The sequence below is a fragment of the Notolabrus celidotus genome, chromosome 20, assembly GCF_009762535.1.
Source record: "Notolabrus celidotus isolate fNotCel1 chromosome 20, fNotCel1.pri, whole genome shotgun sequence".
Lineage (NCBI taxonomy): Eukaryota > Metazoa > Chordata > Actinopteri > Labriformes > Labridae > Notolabrus > Notolabrus celidotus.
The window spans coordinates 21,189,141-21,215,774 of NC_048291.1; the positions used below are offsets into that span (position 1 = coordinate 21,189,141).

General features: G+C 40.4%; 1 protein-coding gene across 2 annotated transcripts in view; it reads right to left on the reverse strand.

Annotated features, from left to right (window-relative positions):
- baiap3 (BAI1 associated protein 3) overlaps positions 1–26,634 on the reverse strand; it is a 56,713-nt gene that overhangs the window by 27,944 nt on the left and 2,135 nt on the right. Inside the window, exons 1-7 of one of the 2 annotated variants that reach the window (XM_034711571.1) lie at positions 24,204–24,222; positions 23,245–23,313; positions 14,556–14,698; positions 2,740–2,827; positions 1,886–1,969; positions 1,602–1,709; positions 92–151 (exon numbers count right to left, since the gene is read on the reverse strand). In XM_034711571.1, the coding sequence (XP_034567462.1) occupies positions 92–151; positions 1,602–1,709; positions 1,886–1,969; positions 2,740–2,827; positions 14,556–14,689 (474 nt within the window). In that variant the 5' untranslated portion in view covers positions 14,690–14,698; positions 23,245–23,313; positions 24,204–24,222. Of the gene's footprint in view, positions 1–91; positions 152–1,601; positions 1,710–1,885; positions 1,970–2,739; positions 2,828–14,555; positions 14,699–23,244; positions 23,314–24,203; positions 24,223–26,634 lie in introns of those variants that run through there. The other variant, XM_034711570.1, reaches the window with a different exon arrangement.

The following is a 26,634-nucleotide window of genomic DNA, read 5'->3' on the forward strand; positions in this document are numbered from 1 at the left end:
CAAATTTCAGCTTCCACAAAATAGAAGAAAAATAATACTGTGAAAAAGAAACCATTTGAATGAGGAGTGACTCACAAGCAGAATATCTCACCTTGGATTCAAGGACCTTTTGGTGAATAATGTCATGTTCTTCTTCCCCCATATCAAACACCTCAGAGAGACAATCAGACAGTTGGAATAATAATAATAATAATAATAATAATAATAATAATAATAATAATAATAATAATATTGGTACATTCAACACAAAAAAACGGTGTGAACACACTGCTTTAAATAAAAAATTTAAAAATATTTGCATAATTTAGTGCCCTCTAGCACTTGTGCTGAGAAAATGCATCACACCTTAAAAAATGGATCAGAAGGGCTGCAATTGTTGGCACGACATCATCTGAATGGATGTAATATCACAGCTGAATATTAGCACACATTGTGACTGGGCTTTGATGTTTAATCAGATTTGAGCCAAGAGCATCTGTTCACATTTCTACAGCCTGCTCACGACCAATAACACAACAAATAACACAATAACACCTTGCATGAGGTGAGCAGCAGTGTTAGTAACAGTGATTTTAACAAGCTCAAAAGCAGTCTGTTCTTGATAGATAAATAGATAGATAGATAGATAGATAGATAGATAGATAGATAGATAGATAGATAGATAGATAGATAGATAGATAGATAGATAGATCTGAACAGTTTGAGAAAAATGGACACCACCCTCTTTTCTATCAGGTAACATGGGTAACTAAAATGACAGAAGCATCCCTCACAAGTTATCATTAGCTGTTAAGCTAGTGACAAGAAGGTAGCCATCCTATCTATCAACAATATGCAAATTTGTGTTTTTACATTGCACAATAATTAAGAAGAAGTTTTAGAATTATTTATTTATTTTGTACTCAAGAGCCACGTTAGCTTTGCCCTCAAATATAGCATTAAGGCTGATTTATACTTCTGCGTCAAATTGACGGCGTAGCCTACACCGGGGGTCTGCGCAGCTCCCGTACCTACGCAGAGGCCTTTGCACGTAGCTGACGTGCACCTCCTCCAAAATGTAACTACCCCTGGAATCGATGCCCTGTGATTGGTCCAGCCGGCGGCATTGTGTTTCCCGCATTTACAGCACTTCCGGGATCTCGGACATCGGCCGCACATCAGCCATGTATTTCATCTCCTCCTCTCTATTCTTCCATGTAATCATGTCTGCATGATAAACAGTAACATGTATCAGCTGTAGATTAACATAACACGCTCTGAATCTCTGTGGAAAAGTAAACAGAGATCGCAGCAGGGCCGGACGGAGGCGACCGGCGATCAAAGAGACTGCACTGCCCTCAAGCGTTTCGGCGGAGAATTGCTGCGTGACACGGACACATCGACGCACAAGTATGTGGGGCTCATGTCCATGTCAGCCCCTGCTGCGTAGGGGCCACGCAGAAGTATAAATCAGCCTTTAAGCTAGGCTAACTGGCACTGTATTGAAACAACATATATGAGCTTTATTTCCAGAGACAGCCAAAAAGATTTATGAATTGTTTCTTGTTAGATAGATAGATAGATAGATAGATAGATAGATAGATAGATAGATAGATAGATACCTTTCGAAGATAAGCAAACAGCTCTTCATCACTTTTCACATGTTCTGGTGGAGGTACTCCCACTCGGTTGACCACTGTGTACACAGCTTCCTCATAAAGCAGGTCCAGCTACATGAAAACACACTTCACTTAATAACAAGCCTTGTGTTCCTTTTCCTTCATGCTTTCTGCTCTGCTGCACATCAAAGCAGAGATTAAAAAAAAAAGCCTTTACTCTGTTCTGTTTTTGTGACTTTCTAAAATTTGGTCCCTGCTGAAATGGGATGAAAACCGAGCTGACGCACCTCACTCCTGCTGATTCTGTCGGGGATGAAAGACTGGTCTACGTGTTCCTGGGGCGGTGGCACCGTGCAGGCCCCTCTCTGGCTCTGTGAAGGGACACAAGCACTTAATCCAAAACAAAAGCTGCCTCTCTGAAGATTCTGGAGGAGAAACAAATCCTAACTTTGAGTCCCAAATTCAAAAGAAAATTAGTACTCAAGCAAAATATCAAGCATTACAGCTTAAGGTAATTTCCAATGCTCTTTCCTATCTCAGTTTCAGTTATGCCCCTTCCAAACGGCCTGAAGATAAATCTAGTTGTCTTGAGATTATTATAATGGTAGGGAAGAAGAAAAAGAGGAGCATAGATGAAAACAGAAATCTCTCTTTTCATATATTTTGCTCAAGAAAACAACAGCAAGAAAAACCTTGAATTCACTGGAACAGAAGTCTAATATGGCAGATTGGACAAAAATCCTCCCACCACCTCTTTAAAAGTCACTTTATCAGCTTTATCAACAGTGAACTGCCCATAGTGTTATGCTAATTGCAACGTTGTATTTTCTTTGTCCTTATCATCCATGTCTTGCAGCAATGTGGACAAGAAGACATCAAACAGCTCTCTGTAAAGATGTGAATACACTATGATTGCCTTGTTAGCATGGCAGCAGGATGGAGCTGAACATTGCCAATTACAGCAGCTCGTCACAGCTGAGCTTCCAGTCCTTCGAGCGCCCTACTCAACCCAGGCCTGCTGTCTACGAACGTCACACTGGCCACAACAGAGGGCTGAGTAACAGCGCTAAGGACTTCTGGCTCCAAAAACATGCTTCAGATGTGGAACAGATGGTGAGGTGGAAGGTGAACAGAGGGTTACCTCAGCCTGGGCAGCCTGTAGCATGTTCTCCTGTTTCTGCAAGACGGCGTTCACGCGCTCAAAGAACTCCCCGCTCTCCTCGGAAACCCTGTCAAGACAAAGAAACAGATTGACGATTTGTCTCTAAAGTTGGTGTGAAAACTTTTAGGATACGTTAGCTCACGGGGGGAAAAGTTGAAATACAATTCATGATAACAAACACATACATTTTAGCTTGTTAGTAAAGATATACCATATTCAGATATTAGCCTAGCCCTTTTCTTCTAAGCTTACATGCTTTTATGTAAAACTGCTGTCTATCAGATTGTCATGTAGCTTTATGCTACTTGAGAAAGTCATCATCATTTCTTAGTGTTGACATTTTTCAGGTAGTACAGTCCCTGACAAAAGTCTTGTGACTTGTAGGAACAACAAATAACAACTTTACTTTTAGCTGATCAATTGGAATCAGAAATGACTCATATGAAAGGCAAAGCACACAAAATTATTTGTATTTTACCAAAATAAAGCATCTTATCATTCATTGAGTTTTTTTCATTTAATAAGGACAGAAAGGTCAGATTTTGCTTAGACAAAAGTCTTGTTGCATACAAAAATAATGTAGAAATTAAACATATACTTTGAATACACAAACATGCTACAATAACATCAGAACATAAATCCATGGTGCCTTGGAAAAAAATAATGAATATCTTGTATGACTCCCATGAGCTTGGAGGACTGCATCCATACGTCTTGGCAATGACTCAAATAACTTATCAACAAAGTCCTCTGGAATAGCAAAGAAAGCAGTTTTACAGGACTCCCAGAGTTCATCAAGATTCTTAGGTTTCATCTTCCAAACCTCCTCCTTCATCTTACCCCAGACATGCTCAATAATGTTCATGTCTGGTGACTGGGCAGGTCAATCCTGGAGCACCTTGACCTTCTTTGCTTTCAGGAACTTCAATGTGGAGGCTGAAGTATGAGAAGGGGCACCATCCTGCTGCAGGATTATCCCTCTCTTGTGGTTTGGAATGCAATGGGCAGCAAGAATTTCTTGATATTTCAGGCTGTTGATATTGCCATCCACTCTGCAGATGTCTCACACAGCCCATACTGGATGTAGCCCCAAATCCTGATTTTTCCTCCACCAAACTTGACTTTTTTCTGGGTGAATCTTAGGTCCATGCGGGTTCCAACAGGTCTTCTGCAGTATTTGGGGCGATCAGGATGCAGTGCAGTGGATGATTCATGAGAAAAATCCACCTTCTGCCACTTTTCCACTATATTTTCATGTGGCTTTTGTCAAGCAGTGTACAGACAATGGAGAGTGAAAAGCTAGAGGGACATCTGGCCATATTATGAATCAAAACCATATATTTGACAAGCTATTAGCTACTTTAAACAAAAAGTTAAACATTAGCATTTAGCCTCTTACTAGTTAGAATTATTTACACTGAGGCAGTGGATGAATATGACTTTAGAAGTGTTTGATGATACAATAGGAAAGGTGTAAACTCCTTGCTAATATAACTTTAGCAAAGAAATATTCAAATGCTAACATTTGCTGTTGTGAGAAAATAATTAGCCTTTTAAGCGTAAAGTGGCCCAATGATGCTCTAAATGTCACAATCAATTGTCTCTCAGGGGCTGATTAGTTACAAAATGATATCAGTTAATAGATACATCCCATTAATGAGATGACAAACGGAAACGCAGCAAGTCAACATTAAATCAACATTTGTGCTCCCAGCCCTCAGCTTGACATCAGGGGGAAGTGGCCTCAGTGGAAATGTGTTGAACTGGGTTACACTGGCTGGATAACTCCTCATCCAGTATGCAAATAAAGACAATCTGTTCCCTTCTCATGCTGACTAACTACTGGGCTACAGCAGCTGCAGTTTGGCGGCTAAAAAAGAATAGCTTTTCTCACACCTTGCCATCTTGTGCACTACAAAGCAAAGCAGGGGGGACACCAAAGCTTTCCGCATAGGAACATGTCTGCACTCTGCATGAAGCATGTTAATCTGCTATGATGAGCTGGGCTTCTTGCAAAAATGCAAATTATGTTTTCTGTTTCCTCCAGGTGTGAATGAAACCCCCGAACTCCTGCCAGCCTCAGTTGTCATGGTGATACATGGCACATTCATGGGTGGGTGGTGGGGTGGGGTTGTGGGGAGGTTGCTGGCTGAACACCTTGGGAATCCCCTCCACCTCTCAACCCCACTCTTCCCCAAATCTCTCAGAGGGCATCTTCCTCCTGGCCTGTATGGAAATCAGCGGAGCAGGCAGCAGCTCTGATGTGAGCTGTAGCGGAGCCGTCGGTAACAGCCGTGCTGTCTGCCTGTAACTCCTCGACAACCCCCTCAGCACCTCCCAGCTTCCGTCTCCTTCCTCATCCCCCAGCCATCCCCTGTCACATTATGCAGAAGAGCCGTCCGCAGAGGCCCCCGTCACGCTCCTTTATTAGCGTCATCACATCGCAGCAGGCGTGTGGCAGCCCATCCCAGCACCCACTGACTCTCACCATGGTGGGGGAGCCGGAGTCAAACCCCTGAGGTATTGATGAGGACTAATGGCAGCCGTGCTGGGAGACTTGGTTAGTTTTACAGCGGCATCAAATCCAGCACATCTCAAGGTAGATGTGTTTAGATTAAATCTGGAGTGGAATCTTATAATGATGGCAGACTGTGTTTAATACAGTTTACTCTTCAGGAAAGGGAAATGGTTTCAAACTAATCACCAACAACAGGTGTTCACAGACGAGACATGTTGATAGTGAAACTGCAGCTAACAATTATTTAATGGTCTGACTATATTCTTATCATGCAATAAAAAAATATACATTAAAACACAATAAATTACAATAACAAACAATAATCCTGTGCGACAAACATTGCATGGTAACAGAGGTTCCCAAACTTTTCAGCCGCGACCCCTCGAAATGATTAAATGTTGCTTAATACTTTAAAGCTGGGGTTGGTAGTCAGATTTAGATACACTTTTTGTCATACTTGTTAAAATGATCTTTATGTTCCGATGGCAATCAATACATAATGTGTTCTTAACAAAGAGGGACAAAAGCTATCTACGGACGGAGTAAACCTGGGAAATCACCAACCAATCCCTGCCATCAGGAGCCAAATTCTGAAACCAATCAAATCCAGCCCTGCTGTTCTGCCCGTCTCCTGCGTGTACATTTCATGTTTGTTTTTAACTTTCACTATGATAATGTTTTGGTGTTTTCTTACCGCTGAGTGAGACATGAGTTGACGTAGTGCAAAACACAAACAATGTGCTGAGGACTGGTTTTGAATCAGTCACAATCATATGGTCGCGAATCAGCGGTGCACGTGCATGTGAGCGTGGGCTACGTGTTGGAGGAGCTCCGAGGGGGAGGGGGGGAGGGGTTAGACGGAGTCCTGAGGAAATGTTACATTCAAATTTATGCTAGTATTCCATGACTACCAACCCTAGCTTTAATGTAGCTGGACTGCAGAACATTAGCCTATCTACTTGCAGATGTGGCTGTGTTTCCTGTGCTGTTATGAATTAACTTGCTGCTACTGAAGCTTTTGTTAACTGTTAGCTAACCCTAACTTTAGGGGTCATCTGGCAAGGTTTTATTTCTAATTTAGCTACTATTTAGTCAATATGTTTTACAATAATGGGTAATTTTCAAATTTAGATTAAAAAAAACAAACATTCTGGAAGACACTGGACCCCCATTTGTTTTTCGCAAACCACGGGGGGGGGGGGGGGGGGTCCCGACCCATGCTTTTGGAGCCCCTACCTAAAATCCGAAATGTATTAAGTATCATAAAACACAAAGAAAGCTAGCTATTACACGAGTTATATCTCATACATTAACTGTTGAAGAATATGTAGATTTTTACCATGTTATTTTAAAAGCATTGAAATAGTTATGTTTGTAATGAAGAGAGGCTCTTGATTTTAGCCTAACTGTCACATTTGTTCATTTGCCAAATACTGCTCAAAATCTCGTCGGTTAATCTTCTCTGACACAGCTCTTCAGTCACTTTTCCAAAGCCTCAAACCACAAACCAAGTCGACAATCTTTGAATGACTCCCCAAATAAAGCCTTCTCCTCCGACAAGACACTGGAGGCTTTTGTTTTCCAGAGCTCACAGTTTTCGTTTGCACGTATAAGACAAATAAGCCTCGTCTGATTGTGATACTTGTGAGACTCTCAATTCTCTCTGCATCCATTTCCAATCATCCAGGGGCTTTCTCATATCCAGAAATCTGTCTCCTCTTCTGTCAGTCACACAGCTTGAGGATTTGTCCAGACAGTCTGGGAGCTTTTTGTTTTGAGCTTTGGGACGACATGTTTATGAGCAGAGATAATTCCCACAAAAGATGCAAATCAAGTCAACTCTGATTTGTTACATCTGAAAACAAAAAAGGAATCTGATATCTTTTAACCTTTCCCGGTCTTTTGCACACACATGCACATACACTCACACTCACACACACACACACACACACACACACACACACACATACACACACACACACGCACACACACACACACACACACATGGCGGTGGAATAACAAACTGATTTGATGTTGCTAGGAAACAGGTCCTTTTTTATACTGTCATTTTATTCTAATTTATTTTCAGAATTCATTCAATTGCAATTTCCTGTCTGGAGAGTAAATCACAAGGAAAACATAAGTAACAGCATGGACCCTCTGAACTTCATCCGTCTGCCCATATATGTGTTTAAACATGACTAATGGCTAATGAAGGCTAATGAACATGACTTATGAAGGTTACAGAAGCCCAGCCTTCATACTTCAATACAATATGGCAGTGCATACATGGTAATAACAGTGCAGACATCACTGCTGTCTGCGGCATGAAAGACAAAGTGACATCTATGCATTCGGATAAAATGAGATGACTTCTTAATCACATTCATAACGGTTGTCAGAGCATTAAACCAGCCTGCAGCTCCTATCAAAAACAAGCATCTCCCTCCTTAACGCTGCACACACTGCTCTTTGTTTTATTACACATTTGATTAGCAGCAAAACATTACAGCTGGAGAGGCTCCAGTGTGGAGATATGTTTGCAGCATCTAAGATACAATCTTTCAACTCAATAACCTGTGAAACAGCAGTCTCCCAGCTACGACGGACGGCAGACAGAGCAGCAGCCTTGTGTGAAATGACCTCCGCATCAGGTCTTTTCTGGGGCTTCACAATTGTGTTTCACAGTTTTTGCTTCCCTCCCTGTGTGGGTCAATAGCTGACGGAGACTTTAATAAAAAAGCAAAGGGCAGCTCTAACTCTCTAAAGCCCTAACATGATTACTGAGTGCGAGACAGATAACGTCCATGCAGAGAACGTCTGATTTATGTGTCTTATATTTTATTTATTAGAGGATTCATATTAACCCCAGCTGAAGGGAAACAACTCATGACAGTGTTGTGTTATAAAGTGAAAGTCACGGCAGCATTTGGGAATAAATGCAGAACATATTCTTCAATAATCAGCAGAACTGCATGTGTCAGCTAGGCTTCTCTGTTTAAACATTGAGAAAAATGACAAAACAATGAACAATGAGCTGATCTGACAATTGTCTATGTAGCAAAAGCCTAACGTAGCTTATCCCTCTGAGCTCTGTTGTTATAGAACAAATCGATTAAAATGGCAGAAATAATCCATAGCTCTGTTCTAGGAGTCAATTCCCTCTATTACATATTGTAAATGTGGAATATTGCTTGCTTTAAGCCATTTACATAATATAAAGGCAAAAACGCTCACATAGATGTTGACCCTTACCAAGAGATCAGGTACCCATCAATGGCTCAATAGCTTTGCTAGTTTGTAATTTGATAGTTGCGAGGTGACTGACTGAAGTAGTGTTTTAGTATTCAAGTCCAGATATTCAGACCCCTTAACTCAGACTCAAGCATTGACTGCATTAGGACTTTGAAGAAGGAGAGAACTCAGACTTATTTATTGCTACAGACTTTTTTTTGTTTTGTTAGTTTTCTACATTATGTCCTTTATTTATTGAGCTTGGTGCATGAGTGTTCATGTGCCGTCTTGTTCAGCAACAATTATATCCTTAAATTTGATCAGACATCTGTCCAGGATGCACCCAGAAAAGATAGTGAGACGCTAAAGCTAACCTTGTTCAGCAACAATCTCTGCCGGGATGTGATAATAGCGCCAAGCGTATCATATTTGCTACATCAGTTTTTGAGACCTCTACATCATCAGTGTGATATATTTTTTCTGAAAAAACCTGATGTATACAATCAGATATATGCAGTGCACAGATAATCTACCAGGTATGAGTAATTCATGCGCCAGAAGGCCGTCACTTGAGACATCCAAAATGGCAGCTTTTGATCAGTAACCCACTCAAGGTTTTTCAGGGATATTTTTGCCAATTTTGAAAAAGTTTGGATGAAAAAAACTTTCAAATTATTACTGAAGCTTGGCACTTGATGTGATCACATCAAATCAGAATCAGTGTGTCTCCCCGTCAAGAGAGGTGTGGTGCACATTAATGCATGATGCATAGTTTTGTAACTACATTGACCATTTATATCTCGAAACACACCAACAAGATCAGTCAGAATCTAATGTTACTCCATGACGTGTGTTTTTTTTACATCAAAAGGTCCAACACAGTCAGTTGACGTTCATACAGTTATAGACTGGAGTCAAAGAGTGGTGCTACTAACAAAGAAGTATTAATATTAATAATAATAATGTGGACTCGGTTCGTGTACAGGGGACTCCAACTGGATTTTTCTTCTGTGACTCGGACTCAGCTCGACTTGAACGCTGAGGACTTCAGACTAAGAGTCGAGTTTGGATGACTGAAGATGAGAAAAAGTGATGAAAACAAAGTTTTTGCAGGAAGTAATCTTTCATGTACTATTCTTTTCAAGTCCTGAAAGATATGTTTGCTTTTCTGCTTTATGCCTGTGACAGTTACCACAATGTGAGATGTCTCAGGGGGAAAATATCACAAAATGAGATGTGCTAGGTCCTTTTTTAACTGGTAGGTATTAACTGTCAAGAAATATGTACCAATTCATCACCAGCTAAAAATAGTCCCTAACAAATATACTGTGATTTTTAAAGAGAGACAGGAGTTATGAAGTCTATAGCCTCTGTACATGAGGTGCACTTCTAAATTGCTAAGCCACCAGTGCCCTATATTGTGTATTTGTTGAGAAACTTTTGCTTTGAACATTATCTACTTGTTTCAGGGAATTACTGAGACTTTTACAGAACTACATTACACAGAACAGTTTAAAGATATAGACTTATTAATTTAGTTTTCATAGAATTCCTTGTCACAGGACAATTTAAAGATACCGACAGCCTTATCTTTTAAATGTGAAGCATGTTGATTAATAATTTCAGTAATTGCATGCCTTCAAAGGTCCCTTTTAATCCCATTTGAAATAGATTGTGTTATTCTTAATAAGTTAAAAAATGAGATCTTAATATAGTGACACTGAGAAGTCAAATTCATTAAACGCAGAGCAGTGAGCTCGCATTTACAAAACACTGTGAAACCCAGTGCTGTTGACAGACAGGGAAATAACAATAATAAGTACAAAATGCAAATTAAATTAGAAGTCCCCAAGGGTTTTGTGCTGTACAACACCCAGTCAGGCTCATCCCAGGGTCTTCAGCACTACAACCATCTCACTGAGGTAAAAGCATCATTTTATCGCCTTAATTAAAGGTTCATCTCAAATATGCCGTAACTGATCAGCCGAGAGTTCCAGGGTCAACAACTGGGGACAGAGCGGTCCAAATGCAACTGGCCTCATTTGCAAATTCTCAATTAAAGCGAGAGTTCAGACAGGCCAGCAGCAGAAACGGTATGAACGGATAACCAAGATCAACAGCCTGCCTCTAATGATGAGCACTCCGGGTGTGTGCACGTCTCAGCGGAAGGCTGCAACACCAGGGAGCTGGCATGGGAAAGGAGAGAGAGGTGAGATACTGACGGATCAGATCTCTCTTTAATGAATGACACAAATATGCTCCCACTGGAACATACTTTAGATTAAACAGGGTTTTAAATACATAGTATTATATAAAAGTGAATTCAATAAAACAGATGAAGCATAAAGAAATTACTTTAAAATGCATCCAAAATGTTCAAAGGACGTCTTTAGATCCTTGTAAATCCAAAAATGGTGGGTGTTCAAAACAACATCTGAGGTTATCTTCCCTGTTAAAAATAGACTTGGTCGTCATTATGAGTATAAGTTCACACAGCGGCAACAGCCTGTGTTTAGGTTGCTATAGAAACCTCAGGTTCATATTATTTCTTCTGACTTCAGATAAAGCTCCAAAACAAGTCTGGAAAAAGACTGATTTTACCTGTGCCACTTGATTAGTGGCTATGAAGCAGGCAAGGCAAGGCAAAGAAGAAGAAAAAAAGTTAAAAAATTCAAAGGGGAGAAGAAAGGAACGAAGCTTGGACACAAACAGACAAAAAACCTGTTTATTCTCCACGCCAAACATTTGAAGACAAAAATTATATAACAGTACGGCAAGTGCACAGACATACAAACAGTACATGAATACAGTGTAGGCCACATTGACAAGACACATATACATACACACATACATAATAACAATATTTACATAAATCATATACCAAATCAACACTAAACAGAAAAAAAGCAATGAGCAAAAAGTTGTCAACTTTCTTGACATCATTAAAAACATTACTTTTTGCCATGACAACATCTGCTGTCAAATAACTGGGTGCATCTTTTGTGATCAAATATGGGACAAAATATAATATTTTGACTTGTATTATTTATCTAAGACATGCGCAACCTCAAATGTTAAATCAGGTGCTGTTTTGTTATCTGGAAAGCAAGTTTGAAATATTGAAAATACATTTGTCCAGTGTTCCGTGTTATAGTGATTTATACTAGAGTCTTAGGATGTTCTAAAACAATTTCCCTTATGTCCAAGTTTTAAAGAAACTATTTATAATCTAAATAAATACCAATATCTCCTCTGTAACTGACTGTGATATCACTCTTTATGCAGATGATACTATTCTGTATTCTGCTGACTCTGTACAGCTCGACTTTGTTTTAACGCTTTTCAGAATGCACTTAACAGCATTAAATTAGTACTTAACACTAGCAAAACATGCATGCTTTCCAGGGCAAGTGATATCAAATTACAACAGCCTATATCTATCTATAGAAGGAAGTGATATTCAAAGAGGTTCTGTATATCAATTTCTTGGTTCGGTTTGATGAATCTTAATATTTTCAACATGTTTAAAAGTTTAAATGTCTACTTAGGCTAAACTGTGGTTCCTATTAGGTGGACATCTCCAATGTAGATAAATTAAGCTGCAGCAGAAGTGCAAAAAGCTAGAGTGTCCACTTGAGGCTGTCTGTAAATGCCAAAGATCCCCATTGGATCTCATATTAAAATGACAATTATTACAATTTAATTAAATGTGTGTTTGCAGCGTGGTTCAAACACATTTTTTTATTTTAAGTATTTCTTAATGTATTTATTTATTGTACACACTGTAAAAGTGACACATTTCTATGGCCTGTCTGTCAAGATAACAAAAAGAGAGTTAAATATAAATGTATACCATTAGGGTCACAGCAATAGTTGACAAACATGTTTCTATTTTCCAAAAGGCTTAAAAGCCCACCTCAGTTCCATCTCTTTCTTTGCGTTTAGGTCGATCAACAGTTAGCTTAAGTTAGCATTTCTACTATTGCGACCCCCATTGTTTGGCTCCAAAACTTCCTATACAGAAACAGATCAAACTTCCCTTTCAGTTGTAGTAAAAGTGTAATTAAAGCAGTCTTTCTTTCAGTCCTAGATCATGCTGCTGCATCCACTCTTAAATCTTGGACTCAGTTCATCACTGTCGTGGAATTTTCGTAGTCTTATATATATGTATGTAAGAATGTTTAACTCTTGTATTCTTCCAGTCGAAGTGTCAGGGGCAGAGTAACTTCTCCTATGTCAGCTGTGGCTACGGAGGGAGAGACGAGACAGGGTCAGTGTAGTAATCAAGGTCTCTCCCCCTGTTCCTGTCTTTATCTGTGTGTTGTGACCAACTTACTGTCTCCAGACTAGAGCACAGCTCTTCTTCCCAATTGTTTTGTTTCCTATTGTCCAAATATGGTTATCTGACTGTAGTGTTGTCTTTGGGGGAATAAAGGTACATGCCTGAGGATTTGTGAGAGAACTGACTTGGCATTGCACTGCACTGCACTCCCCTGCCTATGTACTGTTGTGTTATTTCTCCTTGGCCAAGTTCTACATAAACTATTTCAACGTTAGCCGTCAGAGTCTCCTGAGTCTTCTGTGTCCAGTGTCCAGTTTATTTATGAATTCCATCACAATCACTCTTAGATTCATAACAGGAGATCCACTGTATTATGTTCAACAGAGTTGGTTGGTCCTCTATTGCTTGGAAGCTTTATAAACATTTGTTTATATTGATCTATGGAGCCAAAACTGGACATTTACCACTTTATATATTACATCTATGCTGAACTGGAACACTGGACCCTTCCAAACTCAATCTACAAACTGTCTGACCCTTCTAGTCCAGCGGTCTCACTCTGAGCTTGGAAATATTTGGACACTGTCAATGTGGGAAACCTAAATAATTTTTTGAGGCTTTAATGAAGGTAGAAGATCCAATTTAATAAGCTTCTTTTGTCCAACTGGATCCTTCTTTTTACTTAATGATGGGAAAAAGAGCCAATCCTGGAGGAGTCTTCAATCATTTGATATTCTTGAAGAATTAAAAGATTTATTTTCTTTGGATTTATTTGTCAGTTATTCAACATGTTGGCTTTTAGCCAAAGTGTTTTCCTCTGGTTCTAAACAGCTAGTTTGTATGAATGTGATGTCTTTGAATGTTTTAAACATTGCACTTGGTGCAGGCGACAGGACACATAAATACATCTATTCACACAAATACAAACATGTATACATAAACATACAAACACTCACATCTTAACCCAAGAACATAAAACTCTCATGATGAATCCAGACACGAAACACATCCATCCATAAACTAAGACATACGTTTATTTGCTCTCCTGTTTCCTGATGCGGCCCAGTGGCTTTAACATTCAGATCAAAAACAGCTGCAATGTGTCACGCTTTGGTGCATTCATATGCAGCAGACACAAGGAGCCGACTGAAGTACAAGAAAGGAGCATTTGTGATCCGAGTCAGAACCTGACTGTGCATGTAATAGTGAGGTTGATGTGTCCTTTGGGGGCGAGGCAGCTTGTGCATGGCCGGCTCACAGGAAGTCACAACTCTGGAATAAAACGCCAAGCACATTAAAACATCGTGCTGACAAAAAATGAGCTGGACGGCAAGTGGAAAACAAATGAGAAACAGACATAAGTTATTGCTTGTGCTGCTGTTTTCCAAAAGCTGTCATTATCTTTCTGCAGCGACACTGACTGCAATTAAATTTTCCTTAAAAATGATTCCTTTTATTGAAGCTCTACTTGTCTGAAACTGTAACAATCAAGCAAACATTAACTCTAGCTGGGAACTGTTTCTAGACACAGTAATTTATTAACATCCTTCCTCCTGTCTCGCACTCAAGCAAGGCTTAATTTGTGTCTGACTGTAATGCGGTAGACAGTCAATAACAAAAGCAGAGGGTGCAAACAGTGCAAAGTCAAAAATCACATACAGACACTTAGTTTCCACACTACATTATTGTAGAACATGGACTAAAATCCATTCTTAACTTGAAGTCACATGGAATTGTGTTTGCCTGTCCCCAGTGACTCACCTGCGAGGCAAGGGCTCAGGACAGTGTGTGAGCGGGCTGCCGGCAGAGGGCGGAGCCTCCCTACGGCTCCTCAGTGACTGGCTCCTCTGCACCTGCCTCAGCACACTACTCTTCAGGTCCAGTAGTGTCGTCATGATGTTTCACTGTCAGAAAACACACAGACATAAAGAAACTGTCACTCCATCAAACAACACTTACATATGTGGTTAGAAATACCCGTGGTTCTCTGTATTCTTTAGGCCTTATCAGATGCATGATGACCTCCACTTGGTCTTTTGAAATAATCATACTTCTGAGCAGAAGGTTTGTTCTATCACTATCTGGTGCCACAGGGTGTGTGATATATCTTCCACCTTTAGGTCTGGTCAGTCAAACTTTCATTTTAGGTCCTAAGTTAAGAGAAAGTATAAAACTTATTCAGCTTTGCCGAGCTAAGTGCTGCAAGCTTAGAAGTGTCATAAAAACTATCGTATCACCTAAAACAAGTATAACCATCCCACTATTGATATCACCAACTGGTCTTGTTTACTTTAGTCAACAAAAGAGCTAGATATTTTAACGTTCCTCATCCATCTGTCTGCCCATATAGCTGTCTATCCATCAAACCATATTCCAGCTCATTCATCCATCCATTGATCAACCCATCCATCCATCCATCCATCCATCCATCCATCCATCCATCCATCCATCCATCCATCCATCCATCCATCCATTCGTTGTCCATCCATTCGGTCCCTCCATCCATTCATCAATCCATCAATCAATCCATCCATCCATACATCCATCCATCCATCCATCCATCCATCCATCCATCCATCCATCCATCCATCCATCCATCCATTCGTTGTCCATCCGTTGGGTGTGGCATCCATTCATCAATCCATCAATCCATCAATCCATCCATCCATCCATCCATCCATCCATCCATCCATCCATCCATCCATCCATCCATCCATCCATCCATCCATCCATCCATCCATCCATCCGTGGTCCATCCGTTGGGTCTGCCATCCATCCATCCATCCATCCATCCATCCATCCATCCATCCATCCATCCATCCATCCATCCATCCATCCATCCATCCATCCACTGTGTATCACAAGGGTCCATTTCACTGCCCATATAGCTGTCTATCCATCAAACCATATTCCAGCTCATTCATCCATCCATTGATCAACCCATCCACCAATTCATTGGTCCATCCATCCATAGGTCCATCCATTCGGTCCATCCATCCATCCATCCATCCATCCGTGGTCCATCCGTTGGGTCTGCCATCCATCCATCCATCCATCCATCCATCCATCCATCCATCCATCCATCCATCCATCCATCCATCCATCCATCCATCCATCCACTGTGTATCACAAGGGTCCATTTCACTGCACAAAGCATGCTGGGATGCATAACAACTTTGTCCAGGCTGACAGCTTTTGGTGCATGGATCATAAATTTCACACTTTGGATGAAATAACAATTTTTTGTCAGGTGTAGGATCATTTTCAGATCAGCACAAATGAAAACAATAACACAAATATTTATAATGTAGACTTATAACTTGTTCTTCTCTCTTGACTTTTAAAAGTAAGTGTGTACTGTAAGGCATGACACATAACAAGCCATATCAATAGTTTACTGCAACCTTAAATTTCTTCACTATGTAGCACAACTCCAATAATGAATACATGCAGTCATATAGACCTGAACTCCCGTTTGAGTTGGAGTGTTTGAACAAATCTGAGTACAACAGTCTGTTATTTGAAATGCTGCATTATTTCAATAATAACAGTTGTTATCCCCCACCTCAGGACATTTACACAAAACAGATATCCTGCAGTGAATAACAAGTGCTGCAGTCTTCATAAACAAGATTTGAGCTTGTCAATGTTGAAAGAGTAACATATGCACACTGTTCATTTAGTAGGTGTGAGTGTGTATTTGTGCACTGGCTGCTCCTGTAGCGTATGTTGTCTAAATCAGACTAAAAAACAAACAGGGAGCCTGCGTTTAGAGACTACATCTTCAGTTATTGGACTGAACACAGCGGTGCATGACGGCTCAGCGTACAGCTATTGTCTGCAGCAGGCTTTACTATCACCATAGTACTCATTGTTGACACCTGCATGATACATTCAGACACAACGAAAGAAGAGAGAGGGGAGAACGTCAAAGCACTGTTTGATACAAAGTAGTCATACGCTCTGAGATATCAACACCTGCATATCCAACCTGACACTAACTTCATTACATGGTTCTATAGCAGCCGCTATTCGACATTTTTTATTGATCTGACGTTCATGTGCAATACAAACAGTAGAAGTTTTATCTGAACAGATCAATGATCAACTGTAATCCATTGCACAACTACTGGCAATGCCACATTTGAACAGTTTTTCTCCATAATCATAATACAGAACAAATATTAAGTTAAAAAGTAAGTAAATTCTAAATGTGAACAAAGTTTCAAATTGTGAGGTAAACCTGTGTTGGAGTAATCCCAGGGTCAGACTGTAGGCTTCTCTGAACAGCTCAAGTTGTGAAATCACTGATCACTGAATCTTTTAAACGAGCATAATAGACGTAAAACTTACTAAACACAAACATCTTACTTTATTCTTTCCTTTGCTGCTGGGGATTTTATTGTTGTTCCTTTCCAAACCTTCTAGATTAGATTCAGGGTCCAAAACATATAGCCATAATTCACATTTTTTCATTTTTGATAGATGACTCTGTAGCAAGACAACAGTAGAGGAGGCTTCCAGAGAGCTGGCATATCAGAGGGAAGTGAGTTTGTGGTTAGGGCTGAAGACTAGTTTACAATTATGCGTTGACTCTGTTTGCAATGTAATTTCTATGCTAGTCAGATTGCCTGTCGTCGGTCCCAAAACGTTTTGTGCTTGCTTCTCCAGAGAACTATAGTCCCTCAGAACGTATTATCTTAAATTTGACCTGATAAATGTTGCCATTGATCATACAGCATTTTTTTTGTTTTTTTAAGAATAGCGAAGAGATGCTGGAGGAGATTGAATGTATGGTGAAATGTTGTAGATGCAGGAAACACAATTCTGTGATTGCCCTGCATTTTGGTGGAGGTGCATGTCAGGCTGCATGCATAGGCTTCTGCATTGGAACAGGGTTACGTGAACCTAGAATATAACATTCAATGTCGCCTGTAGCATGTGCACACATGCGGGAAAGAGGCCGCAGGCTGGAATTTGAACCCTGGCCATCCACATGGGCGCGCAACTTAACCATTAGGCCAAATCTGTGCCCAAGCACCTAACTTTTAAAATGGAGTTTAACCAACTATCAATTTGGGCACACAATAACATTTTTCTTGCCATCTGAGAAAATTAACTGTTTGAGCACCTGAAATGCTACCTCAGGCAATAATTGGACAACATTTCACTTCAAAACTTCAAAATCTGGTCTCTTCTGTCTCCTCAAATTCTATTCTTATCAACAATTTACACCGCATCCACATTTTTTGGAAATTAGGGTAGTAAAACGGCGGAACTATATTCTGGACTTTACAGTAATTACGACTTTAGTATGAACTTTTCCAATGAAACCTCAGACAGTTCTCTCGAACATGTATCTTCAGTTTTTATTAGGAGTAGATCCTGTTAATCTCCAAGGCAGGTCAACCGTCTATTAATACCTGAAGTTCAATATTGAAGTCGGTCACTGAACCGTCACAGGAACAGAATACATTTATGAGCTGCCACAATTTCAGGTACAACATCACAGATCTAGGTAATGTGACTGCAAGGCTCTGCAGGGCAAGCCATGTTCACACCACTATTCATGGAAGGAAAGTTTGAAAAGTATCTAATTGCAAGTCATTTAGCATAATGCATGTCATGTTGTGACAGGAAAACACTAAGGATACTTGCACATCTGCCTAGCAACTGCAGAAAAGAAAGAAACAGACAAATCAAAGAGACGCCTGAAAAGCATCCAATCATGTTTTTCCCCGTGTGTCCAATTTACTGCATTTTACTGTGATGTGAAGTCCCTGTAAGCTTTGATACTGGCTCCACCTGAGAGTCTTTTGTGTGCCTCCAAAAGTCAGTGTGCCTATGAACAGCAGTGAAGAAGGGAAAGACAGAACACCAAAATATAAAACCGAATGACAGGGACACAAGAGGGAGGGTTTGATTGATGGAGTGGAGTTGTTTCAGACAGCCAGACTCTCTTTTCAGCAGTTGACAGCCAGTGTCTCTACATCTGTGTGAATAAAAAAGCAATGAACCGCAGGCTGGGAGCTTGTTCTGATTTCAAGTCTGCAAAGACACGAGAGTCGTGGCTGCTGAAATAGAAGACAATTAGCGGAGTGTGCTTGTGGACGGACAGTCTGAGCCCAGGCTGCCCATTTCACAAGCAATGTTGATATATATTTTTTTCTGTGGATGGCAGAGCTGAAGGTTGCCTGTTTGGAATTACAGTGCTCACTCCAAATGGATCCAGAAAATGAAACATATTTGCCTGGATGACTGTTATCACCCATCAGAGCTCCGGGCCAATTGCGCGGAGAACAGCATGCAGTCGGCTCTCCCTTGAAGAGTAGATGCCAGAAACTCGTGGTGCAGTGTTGCATCATTGGCTGAGCCAGAGGACAGTATGCTATCGATCCAGGGGGCTGACACCTGTTATCCACTTGGAGTTTCCACACTTTACCCAATTAGACTGAAGTGTCAATACTCCATCTCTGTCAGATATTATCAATATGTCATCTCCAGGGTGCAGGGGACACAAACTGTCGGAATCCCCGGCTCCATTTTTTTCCAACCTCGAGTACTGATTTTCCATCACGACCTAACAGGGATGAGGTGTAAAGCTGAATTTCTGTCAAAGTCATGAATTTACACAAACACCAAACTAGCCCACTGGTTATCAACATACCACGTCTTGTGGTTTTGCATTATGGTCTCTTAAAACCCCTGCAGGATTCTGGATGAACCTTTGATGGATTTAGTCTTGCCTGCTCCTTAAATGTCAGGGCTGAAAGTCTCTTGCTCTTTGAGTTTGACTGCAGCTCAGAGTTGTTGATGAGCTCTGCTGTCAATCACTCACGTAGCTGCACTGAATGACTCATGATATATCTTGATGACCATCCTTAAGACATTAAAGGAGCAATGCGTATCATTTTTCATATTTAGTTGTCAACTTTAAACTGGTGTGTGCTACCATCACTGTATTAGGGGTGCAATGATTGAAAAATTGATTGCTAACAAATGTAATTGCTGATAATTGGTTGCGAAAGTGCATCTTTTCATACTGTGAGCAGACTACTGTTTTTTCTAGAGCTGAGTTACTGAGGGGTGAACCAACTTACAACCTTCCTATCACTGCTGAGGGTTATACATGCAGATCTGGGAGAACAAACAAAACATAGCAAAATGACAACAGCGAATGCATCACCATGGCGTCCTAAAACTTGTAAGGTCTTGGAAGATTTCACCCTCAATGCAGCAAAGAAAAGCTTTGCCTGTCAAATTAATAAAGTAGACCTTGCTTACAGGCGCAGATTGACAATATGTGAGCATTCAAAGGTGTGCCATTTTTCTCCTACTTATAATTTCAGTCCCTCACCTTAAAACCTTTCCCCTAGAACACCTCATCTTCACCTCCTCTTCTACTACTAAAGAGTGGAGCAAACTTTTACCATATTTCTTTAGAGACTATACTACAAATCAGTCCAACGTTAACACTAGTCATGCTTATAAACAGAATTTGGCTTGAATTAGGATTTTTAATTTCACGTTTTGAGTCTAAAAGAGTTATGTGAAATTTCAAACCAGCAATCTATGCTCAAAATGTCAAGTTTTGTTAACATATTAGTAATGTCAAAGGAGACGTTTTGTAAAATTGCGATTAATCCATAGACTGTCTAATATAACTGTCTAATATCCGTGACGCTGTGAGAAGCCGATCGTAGACGGGTGCCATATTGAAAATGCGGAACTCAACCTAACGTCTGTCGAGTTAGGTCAGTGTGGGGTAATCAAGTCAGCCATGCCGTTATTTGGGCAAAACTCGTAAGTTCAATATCTGCAAAAATAACAAGTTATACAAAAATTCACCCCCCCGTAAACTGATTTTTCAACCAGGCTGTACACATGTTTATTATTGCTGCAAAGATCGTCTTTTTTGAATTGGTGTGTGAATGTGGTTTCCGGTGTTTCTCCAGCCAGCCTCAAGCGGATTCTTGATGAATTGCAGTTTATAACACTTCCGCATGGGCTTCATATTTTGAGCCTGGAGGTTGCCACTTGAATAAATCACATTTAATGCATGTTTAGTTTTTTTTAAATGAAGTTAAGGTGTTGACTTAAACCACACCCTCAATCACCTGACAAGCCTACTTGAAAGTAGACAGCCTACTCAACTGTTCGTCTGTTACTCTTCAACCCACCCTCCCTCACCTTACTCTGCCTCAATTACCCTTATCCCTTACTACTGAACTTGTGTTCGCTTCTTCTGTGCCCTTGTCTAATTCCAGGTACAGCCTGGGGTCAACATCAGCTCAGGCAGGATAATGCCGAGACATAACCCCCATCCATAGTCTCCTTCTGCTGGGCTACACAACGCACAATAAATCGTTATATGTTCATGTTATTTCATTGTGTGGCGTGGTCCTTGCTAGTGAAATAGCTTTTAAGTCCATATTAACAATGTAAAGTCATTCTTACAAGCTTTGGGATTTGGCAATCAAATGACCTTGGAAAAATGGTGGCTGAAGAAATGACTGTACATACTATGATAGTTTTTTGCTTGTTGAGTTGCCCAGGCATCTTTATTGCTGTCCAGCATGGTCTGCATTGCAGGTGTATGCTGTGGTATTTGAAACTCATGAGACGTGCTCCAGAAGGAACTAACTTCACTTTGACAGCAAATGCAAATAACTTTGGTCTTGTCGAGAGGACCATCTGGCAGAGCTTTGAGGAACCTGTTTCTGTATCCATTTCTGCTCGGGGAGGTTTGTTTCTGCTTGACTTTTGCGTTATTATTACATTCACTTTGACAGCCCAAAATACTGTATAACATATTTGACACCACTAACACCCCACCCACCAACATGAAAACCATGGTATTAACATCAAGCTTGCATCCTGTTGAGTTAGATTTGAATAACTTGAATCTTGAATCTTGGAAGTATAACTGGCTTATCTCTTAAAAAGTAACTGAGGTTAAAGGCAATATTTCAATACTACAGAGCCTCGGGTTGATTGCTAACGCAGCATTATATTCAGGCGCATGTTGTCTCTAAACACCAGAGACTTACTGTTCCATCTTGATTTCCATTAAAGGTGACATATCACGCTTTTTTCATCAATATATATTGGTCTAAGAGGTCCCCAAAACATGTCTTTAAAGATTATGCTCAAAAAAACACTTTGAAATCAGATTTTGGCATGCCTGAAAAGCCCTCTTCACAAGTCCTCCTCAGAACACTCTGTTTTCCCTCTGACCACGCCCCCTCCGGAAGTGGATGTGCCTCAGCTCTCCAGCACGTTGATCTAATGTTTACATGTTAGTTGAATATACACGGCTGCTCAGAGATCGCTTTACTTCAACCCTCTGAATCTGATCCAGAATCTGATCCTGACGGAGAGGCGCCTGTAGCAGGACCTTTCTGAACGATTGGTCATAGATTTAGTGTTTCTTGTTGTTTTATAAGTATGTAGACGTGTGTCTTGGTACACAGCTACGAATATGTAGCTATGTGGCTATGCTAACTAGCGCTAGCACTTATCCATGATAAATAAAAATCATCCACTAGATCTTCAAATCTGCAGACGTGGGGAGTAAAACCGACCTCTGCCAGAAAGGCAGCAGGACCTTTTATGAAGGATTGGTCACAGATTTAGTGTTTCTTGTTGTTATATTTGTCAGTATGTCGACGTGTGTCTTGGTACACAGCTACAGCTACAGCTACAGCTATGAACATGTAGCTATGTGGCTATGCAGGTAATGAAAAACGGGGGAGGGATTCAGTATTATTTTATACAGTCTATGGGCTGAACAAGCTCCGAGCTCTGACTCCATGACAGACCGGATATTGTTGTTACATAACAAAAACACGGAAGTCTGAAACGGCTCGTTTCACACACATTTACAGAAAGGTGTAGAAATCAAAACAGGGGCAGAATGGATTTTTTTCATTCTCGGGGGTTTGTAGACATGCCAGGGACACATATTTCATGTAAAGAACCATTAAAAAGTCAATTTTGCATGATATGTCACCTTTAAATAGTGTTACACTCTTTTGCTGACACCACTGACACACTGTGCAGGTGAAACACTTGAGACATGTTGTCTTTCTGTGGTAGTAAACAGGTGAATTGTTTTTCATACTTCCAGCTCAGGTGTCACCGAAACCACCCACCCCCCTGCTCAGTCTTCCCCTCAGATCAGCTACATGTAGGCTGGAGATCATGGACTGTTGACAGTTAACAGGCACCACAGAGCAGCTGTCTCCCAGGTGAACCAATTTCAATTCCAGGAGTGGATCTCTCCCAGCTGGATTTCACTCTGTCTCAGTCGTCAACCCGTGGTGACAAAACGGGTGGACGTGCTGTGGATGGTGCGGCTGCTGGCTGCCAAGGAAACCCTTTCATAGCCAAGTAAATGCCTATCTCGTTACATCGGTGCTAAAGTCGTGCCAGGGAAACAATTGCTCACCAGTGTCTCCCTGTGAGAGCCAATGAGCCCGGCAGCCAAAGGCACCTTGCTGATAGGGATGGAGTGTCTCTATGGTAACAGCAAAGGAAAAACGAGCTGGTAAATGGAATTCAACAAGAGCTGGGGAAAAAAAGACCCCCCATGTTAAAAAGTGCTCACCTTAATTTCAGCAGCCACATTAAGACAATTACAAAGTCAGCCTACTATCACCTTAAGAATATATCAAGGATTAAAGGACTTATGTCTCAGCAGGATGCAGAAAAACTCGTCCATGCATTTATCTTTAGCAGACTAGACTACTGTAACGGGGTCTTTACAGGACTCCCTAAAAAGTCCATCAGACGGCTGCAGCTCATACAGAATGCTGCTGCTCGAGTCCTAACAAGGACCAAAAAAGTAGACCACATTACTCCAGTTCTTAGATCTCTACACTGGCTTCCTGTCTGTCAGAGAATAGACTTTAAAATCCTGCTGATGGTTTATAAAGCACTGAATGGTTTAGGCCCAAAATACATTGCTGATCTGCTACTACTTTATGAACCACCTCGACCTCTGAGGTCATCAGGTACTGGTCTGCTTTCAGTTCCTAGAGTCAGAACGAAACATGGTGAAGCAGCGTTTAGTCATTATGCACCACATATCTGGAACAAGCTCCCTGAAAGCTGTAGGTCTGCTCAAACTCTCACCTCTTTTAAATCAAAGATTAAGACTTTTTTATTTACCTCTGCCTTCCTATCTTAGATTATTTTAACTCACTTTAAATTAACATTTAATGTAATTTTTAATATATTTCTAATTTTCCTTTTCTTTTCTGTTTTATCATATTTGTCATTTTAATTATGTTCTTTTATGCTTGTCTGAATGTCTCCAATGCTTTTAATGTGTTAATGTAAAGCACATTGAGTTGCCCTCGTGTATGAAATGCGCTATACAAATAAAGCTGCCTTGCCTTGCCTTGCCTTAACGCAGAAATGCAATAAGAGCATTTCATATACACAGGGCTCATGGTGACAAGCAGAACAGTCATAACACATCACTATCTTCTGACTTCTAACCCTAACTGCCTCAAGCAGGCGTTTCAAAGATACACTCCCTCAAAGAGTCATGGGTAATATTCATGTTCTTCCTTCTCATTCCGTTTCTGTTTAGTTCATTCAGCTCATACTTCAGACAGAAGAGTGCAAAAAAAAACTGTTGCAGGTCGATAAAGTTGCTAGGTGAAGAATTTTCTCTGCAACTGTCTTTAATTAGCAGCTTCAAACTGACTCTTCAAGACTAGTCTTAGCATGAAAGCCTCCTCCTTCAGAGTGTCATTTAGTGTATCAAATAAGGGTCGGAAGGAAAGGAGGGAGACAGAGAAGAGAAAGAGGAGGGGTGGTCGTGATTTTCTACCTTCTTTTCCAATAGATGTGATGTCCATACACAGACTCTGTTTAAATATTAAGGACCTTTTTTCAGGGGTCTAGGTTTAAGGATGGGAAATTTCTAGTTGCTGTTTGTGCTACCTGTACTTTGAAGCTTCTCGACCAATCATGTAACAGCAGGTTTTGTATGGGATCAAAACACAGTCAAATATATTTGGATCTTGTAAAAAAATGTTTGTATTTATAGAAACATTCTGTGTGTGTGTGTGTGTGTGTGTGTGTGTGTGTGTGTGTGTGTGTGTGTGTGTGTGTGTGTGTGTGTGTGTGTGTGTGTGTGTGTGTGTGTGTGTATTTTTGTGAAAAAATCTGCAACTGTAGAAATAATTTGTACTTGTGTGTTTAAAAACTTTACAAAGTCAGAGTAACAGACACAAATTTAATGTCACGGTCACCACTTTTTTTTACAACTACAAAACTTTTTGACACACACTAAATATTTGTACCATTATATATATTATATATGTACCAATGTATTTGACTGTGTTTTGATTGTGTTCATTGTGGTCGAAGCAGGAAAAACAGTCTGTGGAGAGCAAAAGCAGGCAGAACAAAATCTGCTATGATGACATCCAACTCCCTTTTCTGCTGTTTTTTCTTGACAGTTTTTTAATCTCTATAAACAGACATTGGTAGCAAGTGCAGCTATAACAATTTGTTCTAGAGCAAACTATACAACTTGAGCACAAATTTGCCAGATGCTGCATCAGGAAAGCCAATCAGCAATTAGGTTCCCTGCCTTCCTTGATTGGAAGCTTGCACTTTTACTTTTGACAAATCTGCATCAATTTGTTCTTAATGTTCTTCATGACAAAGTAAGCTAGAATGACACCTCATTTACTATTTACAGTGAAGCTGAGACTCACCAAAATCAGATACAAAGGTGCTACTTCAGGGGGATATAATGAGCCGGAGGGGCTGAACTTTTCTTTGCTTTTGATCTGAACACACCATCATTTTTTAAGATTGTAAATGGACAGTAAACAATGCAGCGCAAAAAAGGAAATCCTGGTTAGAGGTCCTTTTTTGCTAACCACTAGTTACACTGGAATGCCCTGAAAAATGGACAGAGGCAGTCATCCCCAGAAGCATTCATTGGCTCTGTGATTGTAATAAATGTAATAAAACACATTCATTAAATTAATCCCAAACTGCAAAAAGTGAAATATGATGATGTCATTGACAGTTTGTGGGATAGAATCAAACAAGAACACATGTAGACCTCCATATAACTTTACACTTGATTCAAACACAGGCCCGGGGATTTACACATTTATATTTCAGGTCTGAGCTATCACAACAAGACTGACTATCACATCCTTTAAGAAGGAACCAAGAGCCTCATCAGTGGCCTTTAATGTTCTTATGTGACAAGCCCTTTGGGACTTATTGGCTAAATGGATCACTCTGCCTCTTCTTTAACAAGCAATGACAGTTCATCAATAGGGGGTGCTGGGGCAAGGAGGAATGTCTGCTTCCACATAAACTAATCACATAATCACATGGACTGTGAAATAATGAAATAAAGGTAGTTTGCTTTATTTTAACAGTGTGATTGGTAGTCTGTAAGCACCTGTTGTCAATGTACATTCTTTAACGCAATTGGTCCTTTCTGCACACACCTGAACCGCCGTTAATACCAAGTTACAGTGGGAGGAGAGATGTTGCAAAGTCACCTCACCACACCTCAGTCTCTTCTCAGTGTTCCAAAACAGCAACATGGGTGAGAAAATAGACAATGAAGTAACTTAGCTCACAATAAGATGAGGGAGGCAACGTTTGTCTCCCGTAGCGCACTGTTATTGCAAGATCTCATATGCTGTCCTGTAATTCTGTGGTTTGTTCAACAGCTGTGATTGCTTTAAGCCAAACGAGAAAGTGCCTTAAATTGCTGCAGTCCAGCTGTCCGCCCTTCAACTGTGCCCCCCTCCCCCCCAAAAAATCTAGTCTCATCAACCCCCACTGTTAA